The sequence below is a fragment of the Crocodylus porosus genome, unplaced genomic scaffold (genome assembly GCF_001723895.1).
Source record: "Crocodylus porosus isolate Cpor-Errol unplaced genomic scaffold, CroPor_comp1, whole genome shotgun sequence".
In the NCBI taxonomy this organism is placed as follows: domain Eukaryota; kingdom Metazoa; phylum Chordata; order Crocodylia; family Crocodylidae; genus Crocodylus; species Crocodylus porosus.
Window position 1 is genome coordinate 98,165,971 of NW_017728943.1, and position 12,859 is coordinate 98,178,829.

At 43.9% G+C, this 12,859-nt stretch overlaps 1 protein-coding gene across 2 annotated transcripts in view; it reads right to left on the bottom strand.

Moving 5' to 3' along the window:
• Window positions 1-4,066: 4,066 nt before the first annotated feature.
• The window catches only part of SLC35F3 (solute carrier family 35 member F3), a 113,381-nt gene continuing 104,588 nt past the window's right edge, over window positions 4,067-12,859 (bottom strand). Inside the window, exons 5-7 of one of the 2 annotated variants that reach the window (XM_019549843.1) lie at window positions 7,970-8,162; window positions 5,703-5,792; window positions 4,067-4,509 (exon numbers count right to left, since the gene is read on the bottom strand). In XM_019549843.1, coding sequence (XP_019405388.1) covers window positions 4,265-4,509; window positions 5,703-5,792; window positions 7,970-8,162 — 528 coding nt within the window. In that variant the 3' untranslated portion in view covers window positions 4,067-4,264. The remainder of the gene's footprint in view (window positions 4,510-5,702; window positions 5,793-7,969; window positions 8,163-12,859) is intronic. The other variant, XM_019549844.1, reaches the window with a different exon arrangement.

Consider the following 12,859-nt stretch of genomic DNA (forward strand, 5'->3'; position numbering starts at 1 on the left):
GGGGGTCTTGGACCCTGCCTTGGCATCAGGGGATTTGAATCCGACACCCCTCCAATCGCAGCTCTGTGCCTTAAATCCCAAATACAGGGCATATATGGTTCTGAGACTTCTCATGCAGCTGACCTGCTAGGTAGCCAAGAGGAAACAAGTTTTGGGACCAGGAGGAGAGCAAGGGAGATGAAGCTAAACACTGTAGTCTGAGTGGATGAGTGCTGTCCTGGCAGGGAGGGAAATGGACCCAAATATCCTCCTTTGCTGTTAGTTTTCCAAGTCTGCTGTAGTGTATCAGTATCTGGAACACTTTTCAGAGCAGGTACCTGTCTTCAAAGCAGGTGTTTATCCCAGGGATGTGTATTTCCTGCAAATGAAGCTGTTTTTTACTGTTTTCTGCAACCAATGCACCTATTTTTAAGTTAGAATTACTCAAAGTTAGTAAGCCTAGTTTGCCCAGTTTCCGGACGGGGTGCATTTATTGTACTGTGTAGAGCCACAGGACTCTCTCTCTTTTTTTTAAGCAGTTCTTGGGAAGGTTCCCCCCACAACTCTTTTTCCCCAGTTTAGATCAGGGGTCAGCAACCAATGCCTGCAGGCTGAATCCACTGGCCTGCAGTGGTGAGGGGGTAGAGGGGTGGAAGAAGTGGGGATTGGTGGCACAAGAGCCACAGTCCCCGAGTTCTCCCTGCTGTTTCAGGCCCCTCTACTGCTGAATTTCTTGCTCACCACAGGAATCAGCCACAGTCAGTGGTGAGGGTGAACAGAGGCTGCAGGAGGGGAGTGAGGTGCTGCGGAGGGGACCGGAGTCTGAGGTGGAGGATGAGTCACCAAATGGCAGTGCATCATACGTGAAAGGTTGCCAACTCCTGGCCTAGAGTGCTAATCATCATTAACAGCATTATCCAAATTTCACAAAGCACAAAGTGTAACTGATGTTGATGCACTGAGGTACAGTATAGCACATCCTCTTTTGAGTTTTTAAAAACCTGCTGACATTTAAGGAATGGGCATTTCTTATTTATCAGCAGAAACTATTAATACGCTGATAGTTCAGCATTATTCAGATCCTCTGAGCTCCTTGATAGGGCTGTGTGAAGCTTTGGTCCCTGATTTGATTCGGCAGAGATTCGGTCTGATTCAATAACTGAATCTCTGAATCCAAATTAAATCAAAGGACCCTTTAATCTCTCCAAATCAATTTGGAAAGGTTCGGCGATTTGGACATAGACACAGCTTTAAATGTTTTTTCTACATACCTTTAGGTACCAGGCAGCTTGTGAATGCTGTGATGGTGGGGGACATGGAGCATGCCACAGGAGCATGGGGAGCTCCCCAGAGCACTCAGCAGCAGACCTGGAAGTGGACCAGAAGCAGTTCTGGTCCATGTCCGGGTCCGCTGGAGAACGTGCTGGGCTTCCCCGCTGGCTCGGCGACTGGTGTCTCCTGGGTATGGGGGAGCACCTGTGGTTCCCCCGCAGCCGATCGCCAGGTCAGGGGGACACAGTGGCCCCCCTGTGTGCTCCCAGGCAGACCTGGAAATACTTCCGGTCCACTTCTGGGTTAGCCACTGAGCACATGGAGGGCCGCCCTGCATTACTGTATGATGCTACATCCGCCCCAGCATCACAGTGTTCACAACCTGTGCTGCTACCTCGAGGTATGTAGAAAAAACTTTTAAAGCTGTGTCTATGTCTGAATTGCTGATCTTCAGCTGAATCTTCAGCTGAATTGAATTTGGATTCAGCTGAATTGAATCAGGGACAGTGATCTGAATCAACTAATTGAATCCCTGTTCCTGATTTGGATGGAATCCAAATTGAATAGGGCCCACTTCGCACACCCCTACTCCTCGACTCTATCAGACTTCTTCTCAGGAGACTTAGAGATTGAAGAGAATGCCATTGAGTGGGGTCACATGATAGGGACCTCCCCTGTGACACTGCCCCAGATAAGACTGTCAGGCTGTGGTGGTGTTTGAAGACAATGGAACACGATAATGACTGTGTTGAGTCAAAAGATGAAAACGTGTTCCAATTAGAATCTTAAGAAGTAGGTTTGTAAGTGTCCCAGAGGTTGTGCCTTTTGGAAAGCCATGTGCTCCCTTCCTCCAGAAAACAGGGTAAGAAATAGTTTGTCTAATGCTGCACCCACAGCAGAATGCCTCCTTCCCAGAATATCTTTTGGATTTGAGTGCCTTTTACAGGTCACAGGGACCTGCATGGATACTAGTGTAATAATTCAGAAGGCAGAATCCACATGATAATCCTTGTAGCCCCCATGGTCTGTTGCAGAGGGTCAGGAGTTGGGCAGGAGGCACTTTGTCACAATTAGGTCCATGAGATGTGATCTAGTAGAAGGATCAGCAAGCAATGGTCCCTTACTCTCACCTGGCATCTCACTGCTTCCAGTGGGACTCCACGTGGCAGCAGGAGACTGCATTTATGGATAGGGATCATATGTTTACATCTAAAGTCAATGGGGCTCCAAAAATGGGGGTGGGGGATTACAGCAACCTTGTGTTGGTGGGTTTCTTTGTAGGATCCCTTGATCTTATATGTTTTTGTCTTTCATCTCTGTCTCCTCACTGTTTTGGCAAACTATTTCACCATTGTAAGACTATTTCAAACAGAAGTATGGAATTCAGATCCGGGTGGGGTCAGGGCAGTAGAAGTCACAGACTTAAGTTGATTTTCAAATGTTTTATTAATTAGCTTTGCCAAACAGATAATGGACTCTGGCGCTGCTTTGCTGGAACGTTCTGATGCGAGTGCCAGCCTAATCTGACAGAGAATGCCTCAGCCACAGCAGGTACCACCGGGTTATGGCAACAGTTCAAAATAACATTTTAATTTTGTATGCAACAATGTAAACTTCAAAAATAGTAAACTCTTAACAGTTTTTCTCATTTTGTACATAGCGCGTGATCTATCACAGATAGAAATTTAATGGCGAACCAAAATCGCATAAGTAAACATCCTGGTGCTTACAAGTGTCATAAAAAGCGTTACATTTGATGTAACAATCTGACATTTCTTTTTGTTTATACTCACAATTATGGAGTAAAAGCAACTGGCAACTTGCCTTTTCAGCCTTCATTATTCTCATACTGTACATCACAAACCATGTTGCTCTAGCTTCATTTTTCATTTTAAGTAGGGTCTCTCCAGACCCAATTTGGCTTTCCTCTTTCTCAAACTGGTGTAAATTAAGAATAACTCCACACGGGGGTAAAACTTGTGCCAGTGAGAAGAGAATCTGTTCCGCAGGGCACAGATTTGCAGTCCCCAAGCTCTCTAACTTCCCACTGAAATTGATGGCTCATAGGGACTCTCGTTGACTTCAGTGGGAGTTTTGGGAGTGCTAGGGCTCCAGAACTGGGCGCCATCATTGTAAGACTATACAAGTAACTTGTGGCATAACCTGGTACTACACAAATAAAGACTAGAGTTCTGTAAAAGGCACTATATTTCTCTTGCATGATCTTCAGTGTGGATTGTAGTCATGTGCAGTATAAGGAGATTTGGGCTCTAGGCTGCTTCTCCTCTAATACTTTAGTGCAAGCCTTTTAGCACTTCTACCTTGTTTTTGTTTCAGCACAGCTCCACAGAATGACTTAAGAACGTAAGTGCCATGCTGGGCCAGACCAAGGGTCCATCTATCCCAGTATCGTGTCTCTGACAGCGGCAGGAGTGGATGCTTTACAGGGAGAGCATATGAACAGGGTATATCTAGAGTGACGTATCCCCTGTCATACACTCCCTGATATCCACCATATATCCCTCCCTCTGCACTCCCTTTCCCATCCCCCTACCCCCCAGAAGATTTTCTTTTGGTTCTTTGAAAACTTTTAGAGTACAGCTCTGGTAATAAAAATAAATGTGGGATGTAGCATAGCATTTATCGTAAATCACAGTGTGCAATGCATCATTCAGTATCTAATGTTCAAAACATCTTCCCTGCTTCTCATGAAAATTGATCTTTAAAATAACATATGCAAAGATAATCTGCCTATACTTTACATTCATTTAAAAAGAGCTGAGAGGTTTTTGTTTTGCTTTCTTTTTTTTTTTTAAGTGGTATATTTAAGTGAAAGGTCTGATGTGAAAAAAGTGCAAGCAACTTGGACATGCCAAAACTTGATGTCTCTGACTGTATCATATCAAAACTGTACAGGTATGTACACCATATTGGACATATGTGCTTCTTTGCAAGAAAATATCTTTGAAACATAACATACAATGTTAATTACAGAGATTCAGTAAAAATAACATTAATGGGTGAAGGATGACATGGAGGGGCGGGTTCTCCTGCTTTTGTTTGGCAGTCCTGAAATGATGTCTCCATTCCCTTCGGGGATTTCTTCCTTCTTCCGCACTTTGAGGTGAGTGAGGATTTTCATTAGCCAGACATCCCATTCCTCTGGTAAAAGCAGCAGGAGGAAGCCCAGGCCAATGATGATGATGGCAATTACACGGACACTGTTGAAGACAATTTCACTCGTGTAGTGATCAACAACTGTATGGAACATTGAACTGATATTATTAAACAGGACAAAGTGTTAGGACAGTATCACACACACACTCACTCACTGCGGCACATAGTACATTGATCTTAGCAGAGGCTGGATGCTAAAGCAGAAGAGTCTTGCTCACTCTGCAAGATTGGGTTATTCCACATGAAATGTTTGAGAACAACCCCTCTGAGGCAGACTGGTAGGGTACAGTGCTCTCCTTGTTAGTATAACTTGGGCATTCAGGAACTGAGAGTACCCTAAGCCTGGAAACGCCAGAATTTGCATAAAGGCCCTGGAAAGGGATACCATCCATGTAATGTGAATGTGACATAGCTGTTGTTTGGCACACGTCCAGTGACGCTCTTAAATTCCCTGGCTCAGATATATGTATTAGCATGTGCACAGGGCTGCTCTCATGCTAGTTAGGTTACATATTTTGGACAGTGGTCCTCAGAGTGGACATGTCATAGACTAAGGATGCTCTAGAAGCAGTGTGGACAGAGCAAAAGCCCAAGGCAGAAAAGCAATTCTGTGAGATCTGAACAGGAGTGGACATGGGTTTTAATTTCTGGCTGTTCCTGCCCTCATAGGTATTGAAGTTATGTTGTGATTTTGCATCAGTTTTTGTGGGAAAAGGACAAGGGCAAGTATATCTAGGGTTGGAGGGACCCAAGGAAGTCCTCTAATACAACTGCTTGCTCAAGGCAGGATCAATCAGGTCCATACCATCCCAGAAAATTGTTTATTCCTATCCAGAATAAAAATGATCTGTTTCCATGAACAAGATCTACCTGGTGAATGCTCTCTACAAAGGTTGAGAACAACATTAAGCATAAATTATATTTTACTTGTTGAGGCAAGTAAGGGCTGGACTATTTATATTAAATATCTCCCAGGATGATTTCTTACAGTTTTATTGTAAGTAATTTAATTAATTCAAGCAGGTTTAACATTAGATGCACTCCTTTGATCTGGTGAAGAAAACATTCAGAATCATTAAGCAGCATATTTGAGTTATCAGTTTTCATCTAATGTCAAAGATGAGTGACTTCAAATCAAATTGATTTTTCAGTAATCGAGCTTCTGTAGAGACCACTGCTGGAAATTCATATTTACTATATAATAATATAATACTTGCTACAGAAAAATATACAAAGGATACATATTCAAATAAAAAAAGAAGTTAAATGCCTACCTGCATTTACAGGTACACTCAGTACTATTCCAAGAGATATCAAGGTGGGATATGTAATAGCAATTCCAAAATTTAATATAATATTGAATGCTGGAATTAGAAAGAAAACCACCTTTAATTCTGAGATTCACAATTCTTGTGAAACAAAATTACTTTACAGTAGAAGATGTTTCCTTTGAACTATTTAGGGGTTTGTTTTCTCCCTCATGCGGTCTCTGCTGACACTGCTGGTAACTCCCATTAGGGCTGCTGCACATTACCTACACAAAAAGGTCCGATTCCTGCAATATTATCTGTCTGGGCTGTGCCCACTGTGTCAGTGGGCTTCTTAGTGATTTCAGTGGGACTATTTTCACAGGGATACTATCATAGGATAAGGGCCAGAAAGATCAGGATGATATGAAGGGGCACTGCTAGATCCCCTTAGCAGTCCCCCCTCACCCCACCCACAAGTCCATTTTGTGCTTCTATTCCAAAATTTAATTTCTTAGTAAAAGACAATCTCAGCAAAACAAACTTTTGTTTCCAGACATTTCTGTATAACAACTGCTTGTGGATGATGGTTCCCTGTACTGTAAATCTCAACTGTGATGATGTTCAAACTGTCAGGCATTTGATAAACAACATTTCATTTTAATACTACACAGAATGAATACAACTCATGACAAATAAATGGGTCTTGTGGGACAAATTCATTCATGGTCTAACTTCTGTGATGTCAGTAGATCTACGCCGGGGTTGCATCTGGCTAACTGTCTGTGTTCTAATTCTGTTCTGCTGATAATAACTATTTACATCATTTCTTTCACCCCACAGCATACTAAACACTTTGCAAACTGTGGGCCAAACTTTGCACTTTTTCCTCAGACACCACTCCTATTTACCATTTGCAACTAAAATGAAGCCACTTCTGGAGTGGAACATGACAGCTTATTAAAAAGCATGTAGTTCTACAATATTATCTAGGATGATAAAAGGGAAATATTTCTCCAGCTGAAACTGAAAGTGACATTCTAGGTGGCCAGATGCAGTTAACCACATTAACGGTTGGCCGTGGCACCAAAATTAACTCTGATAATCTTGCAAAGAGTACATTTAATGATTGCCGATCGTCAAGGTCAGCTTTTTACTTCCTGTTCTTTCAGTAGCAAAGTACAGTATTAACTAAAGTGAAGAGTGCCACCTACTGAATCACCAGTAGTATTGCAATACACTGGTGTTTTTCTGGCATTTCCTGTTCAGTTAGGGAACAGACACTGTTGATGTCAATGGGAAGAGTCAGCCTGACTTAATTGCAGCTTGGGTGATGCCCTGCCTGAACAGCCTAAGTCTGGTAAGTTAGGCAGGCCTCACAAGCCTGCCGTGCTATCCTCTTCCAACATGAGCATATTCCACTAGAACACAGGCTTTTTTCACTTGAACTCATGCAACGGAGTTTGAGAATGTGAATTACACTGAACTTTGTGGCTTCACTCCAGTAATACTTTCTCCTGATTGTGCTGCTTATTAATGTGATCTCTATGGCCATTACTGGGAATCTGTGTGACAGAACCAATCACAGGGGTAGGCTCTATGTTTCTGCACATGAATCATCGAATCATAGAATCACGAATCGGAAGGGATCTAGACAGATCATCTAGTCCAGCCCCCTGCCATGGGCAGGAAGGAGCACTGGGGGTGACAGGGGTCATAAGACCCCAGCCGGGTGCCTGTCCAGTCTCCTCTTGAAGATTTCCAGGGAAGGTGAGAACACCACCGCTCTGGGAAGCCTATTTCAGGCTCTGGCCACCCTTACAGTGAAGTAGTTCTTCCTAATATCTAACCTAAACCTATCCTCCCTCAGCTTGTGGCCATTGTTTCTGGTGACTCCAAGGGGGGCCCTGGTGAACAGACTTTCCCTGAGTCCCTGATGGTGGCTCCTGATATAGTTGTAGGCAGCCACAAGATCCCCCCGCAGTCTCCTCTTGCAGAGACTGAAGAGATTCAGGTCCCTCAGCCTCTCCTCATAGGGCTGGCCACGGAGGCCCTCAACCATATGAATGGCCCTCCTCTGGACCTTCTCCAGGTTCTCCATGTCCTTCTTGAAGTGCGGCGCCCAGAACTGGACACAGTACTCCAGCTGCAATGAAAGAGGTCCCTGGATGACTTCTTAAGCTAAGCTTTTTTATTGTACAGAAGTAACAGCATTTCAGAAAAATTAGACTTCCAGTGGCAGCCTAGCACTCTCCAGTATCACCGAGGGGTATGCACTGATGACATTTACTTACTCAATAAGAGAACTGAAAATCCACAAAGGTTTCCCCAAGGAATGACATCAAAACCACTCCAGTATTCCACTTTGGTAAAATAAAGAATGACAGGAATACAAGTGACGAAAAGGACATTGAAGATACCCAGTACAGACAAGAATAAGGCGGCTTCTCCAAATTTAGCGCTTCCCAGGAGAAGTTTGAACAGAACCTGCAAAAGAAAAATAAATGGATTTTGCTTTATCTCATTTCAAAACACACCTGGTGAGATGACCCTGTTTTGTTCCAGCTATGCACTAATGGAAGGAGAGTGTCTGTTGCTAATACAGTATAAACTATGTATATGAAGGAGGCTTAATACTTTTTGGCTAGGGACAGAAGTGATACATAAACTGGTTTAAGTCACAGAAACTGGTTTAAACTTGTAACAGAACAGGAGTTCAATTGGACACACAGCCCATACTGGCTACATGCCAGAGAGCTGTACTCTAGTGCGCCACGGCTTCTGGCTTGAGCCACTACAGACATGTGGCTGCATTTCCTGAATCAAAAATGAATGCTTGTTCATTTGCTTATTGGTTCATTCTTTGCAGCTTAGACTAACCTGCAAAGGCTGAATCAATTCAGCCTTGGGTTTTTTGACTCTCTGTACTTAGCCTTTATCTTGTTAACAGGAAGAAAGAAGTTTCTAGAAGGGATGGTGGCTTCTCCAATGGAGGCTCTTCATTTCATTTTTCTTTGCGCTCTTTATAAAATGTGGATGTGAACACACACATCTACATGCACATACATACTCATATATATATGTATACTAATTAAAATTAAAAGAATTGGGGTGGGAGGGAGGGGGAAGAAATGAGTGTGACCTCCCCTGGGAAGTTTGTTCGTTGCTTCTCCAGGCTCTAAGCTTGCATCAGAGGTTTGGGTTTCTTATAAGACTAACCAAAACTCTTCATTCCCCAGCTTTTCCCTAAAATGAACTCACAGTCTTAATTCTAATTTAGCAGCATTTGCTGTTTAGGAATTATGTATGTATAAAATGCCTTGTACCCCTTTGGGAGCTCTCTAAATGTGATGAAATAAATAGAGCAGTAGTCTTGATCTGGAGAAAGAGGTGGTGATATTTTATATTTGGATTATTATTACATCCCAGGGGTGCTGTTATTTTTATACTTCCCTCCCCAACTAGCCTCCTAGTTTGCCTGCATAGTCACGTGCCTCCACCCTGACTTAGCATCAGAATCATGAAGGATGGGAGGGAAGTTCAGCTGCAACACCCCTTCCACCCTAATCTTCTGTGCTTTCAATTGCCTGCAGTGAAAATACTTATTACCCTGAATTGTGAGGGTGGTTTTTGTGCTGTGAATTTTCTCCTGTGCTAGGAACTCAGTGGAGAAGACCCCCACAGCACAGTAACCACCTTTCCTCATCTAAGTTGTATGCAAACTAGTATTAAATCCTATTGCCACTGAAAGGCTTGATATCCTAATGATCAGTCTCATAAACTACTTAGTCCCCCTTTCCCTCAGAACTCCTACAGTATGTTTTAAAGGAAACCAAGAGAGTTAGGTATTTGGTTTTTGCTCTTCTGGCATGATTTTGGTTAGTGAGGAAAAAGATAGATGAGGAAAACATTATACTTTTTTAAAACCCACTGATGCTGTTAGAGCTGAACCAAAGCCTGTTCTGTTTTACCTAAAGAAATCCAGAGTGACTGCGTCAACTTCAGTAGTCTCTCTGGACCTATATGGTGTATCAGAAACAACTTTGGTCCAGGATTCCCTGTCCTGAATGCTGGTAGCTAGAACTCAATAAACCAATGCATTTTTACAGCATGAGGCTCAGTGGGATGAGTGAAACTTCAAAATCAAATTTTGAATTATCCTAGCACAAGCATGGGGTATTTGGAGCAGAAAGCAGCTTATCTTTAAGATGATGAAAGTGCTTTTCAGTGCATGCCAGTACTATTTTAGTGCACTTCCCTTAATGGACAGCAAGGAAACTTCCTGTTGTCCCTAGAGAAATGAAGAGATGTGTCCTGAGGGATTCCAGGGTCTGTCATTCCTTTCTGCTTCACAGAGGGACTTTGCCCACCTTATTATAGAAAGGAGGACACAGGAGAAACAGAAGAGGCCCAGAGGCAAGTGACAGCTTTGGACCATAGGAAGATGTTCTCTTGGCTTGGGACCAGGGGTATTTCCCAGGGTAGAGCACATTCACCTCAGTCTGATTGATTGTGTTACTTAGTTGCAACCTATTTTATCTCTTGGGCCTTTTCTGGGATACGCTGTTCATGTATTTATCGCTTGAATTCCAGGTGTTCTGCCTACAATACCTTCAGGGAAACCTGCCTGAGGACATCGCTGAGCGCAGACAGAGAATGAGAACAATGGCAGACAGAAAAGGAAGGCGGCTTTGACCGTGTGTAGATGAAATGATCTGACTGCAGATCATTAAGAAAGGGGCTGCAGGAAAGGATGGGCCAGTGCCAACTGCTTGTTTTCTGCTCCATGGCAATGTGTGTTGTATGACATTTACATCTTAATAGGCCCCTTTGGTCACCAAGTAACAAAGGCCCAAGGCAGGAAAACAATTCTGTGATGTCTGAACTGACTAGGAGGGCACTGGTTTTAATTTGTGGCTGTTCCTGTTTACAATGACAGCAACTGCATTTAACTGCCTGTTCTGAACAAAAGAAGAACTGATTAAAATCGTGGAAACAAAAGTAAATGCATCCCCAGCAATGTGGTATTATCTTAATTATGTGTCAGACATCATAAATACCTAGGTTCTAGTGCAGATTCACTAGCAGAACAGAACTAAAAGGACTGAAGAGTCAAAGGTGCAAAAATGGGGAGGTGCTGCTGGTCAGGTACCATGACATTTCGGGGCTGCTAAAGGAAGCTAATAGAAACAAACCAACCCAGTATGCTTGTGTCCTGTTACTCCTTGCTGACAGATAAAGAGGGAATGATTCCAAGTTTGGGGGTTATGAGAATGTTTTTCCAGTCATTTACATTTGTGCTGTAGTAGCTGAGCTCCATTTCCTCTTCCTACAGGAACATTTGTGAGAAGGGCTTTAAACTAGGTTTGATGGGGAATGGAGACCAAAGCCCTGAGGTAAGTGAGGAAGTGGGGGACCTGGAGGAAGAGCAAGCAGGAGGGGGCAACAGGGGAAGTGCTCTCATACTTCCTGAGAAATCAAGGCAATCAACTAGTTACTTCAGGTGCTGTACACAAATGCATGGAGCCTGGGAAATAAGTAGGAAGAATCAGAAGTTCTTGCAGTGACAGAACTATAGCATGACTGAAATAACAGACACTTGGTGGGAGCTTGCGTGACTGGAGCACTGTCGTGGATGGGTACAAACTGTTCAGGAAGGACAGGCAGGGGAGTAAAAGAGGAGAAGTTGTACTTCATGTAGAAGAGCCATATATGATTGTTCAGAGCTCCAACATGAAACTGGAGTTAGGCTTGTTGAAAGTCTCTGGGTTAAGGTTAGAGGGGAGAGCAACAAAGGGGTGTTGTGGTGGGTGTCTGCTATAGACCACGAAACAAGGAGGAAGTGGTGGATGAGGCTTTCTTCAAACAGTGGACCTTTCCCAATCACAGGCCCGGGTTCCCATGGGGGACTTCAAACACCCTGACATCTGCTGGGAGGGTAATACAGCAGTGCACAGGCAATCCAGAAAGTTTTTGGAGAGTGTTGGGGACAAGTTCCTGGTGCAAGTGCTGGTGTGGCCGCCTAGGTGCCATGCTCTTCTTGACCTGCTGCTTAGAAACAGGGATGAATTGGTGGGGAATACTAGTGGATGGCAACTTGGGTAGCAGTGACGACGAGATGATTGAGTTCAGGATCCTGAGGAAAAAAATGATGGAGAGCAGCAAAGTAAGGACCCTGGACTTCAGAAAAGGAGACTCGAGCTCACTCAGGGAACTCAAGGGAAGGATACCTGGGAAGCCAGTCTGAGGGGAAAAGGCATTCAGGAGAGCTGGCTGTATTTTAAAGAAGCCTTACTGAGAGTGCAGGAACAATCCAGCCTGATGCACAGGAATACTAGCAAGTATGGTGGAAGACCAGCTTGGCTTAGCAGAAAACTCTTCAGTAAACTAAATCACAAAAAGGTAACATATAAGAAGTGGAAATTTGGACAAATGACTAGGGAAGAGTATATGAGCATTGCTTGGGCTTGCAGGGATGAAGTCAGGAAGGTCAAAGCGCAATTGGAGTTGTGGCTAGCAAGGGAGATGAAGGGTAACAAAAAGGGTTTGTACAAGTATGTCGGCAGCAAGAGGAGGATCAGGAGAAGTGTGGGTCCCTTACTGAATGGGGGAGGCAGCCTTGTGACAGAGGATGCAGAAAAGGCTGAAGCACTCAGTGCTTTTTTTGCCTCCGTCTTCACAGGCAAGGTCAGCTCCCAGACTGCTGTACCGGGCAGCACAGTTTAGGGAGGAGGTGAGCAGCCAACAGTAGTGAAGGAACAGGTTAAGGACAATTTAGAAAAGCTGGACATATACCAGTCCATGGCGCTGGAAGGATGCATCTGAGGGTGCTGAGGAGTTGGTTGATGTTATTGCAGAGCCATTGGCCATCATCTTTGAAAACTCATGGTGATCAGGAGAGGTCCCGGATGGTTGGAAAAGGGCAAACATAGTGCCCATACTTAATAAAAGGATAAAGGAAGATCCAGGGAACTAAAGACCAGTCAGCCTCACTTCAGTCCCTGGAAAAATCAAGGAGCAGATCCTCAAGGAATCCATTTGAAAGCACTTGGAGGAAAAGAAGGTGATTAGGAACAGTCAGCATGGATTGGATGGCCCGAGAGAGACATGCCTGGGCCAGGGGTTAGCGAGGAGTTAGTTAGGGTACTTCTGGAGAGGCTGGACGTGTTCAAGTCCGCTGGTCC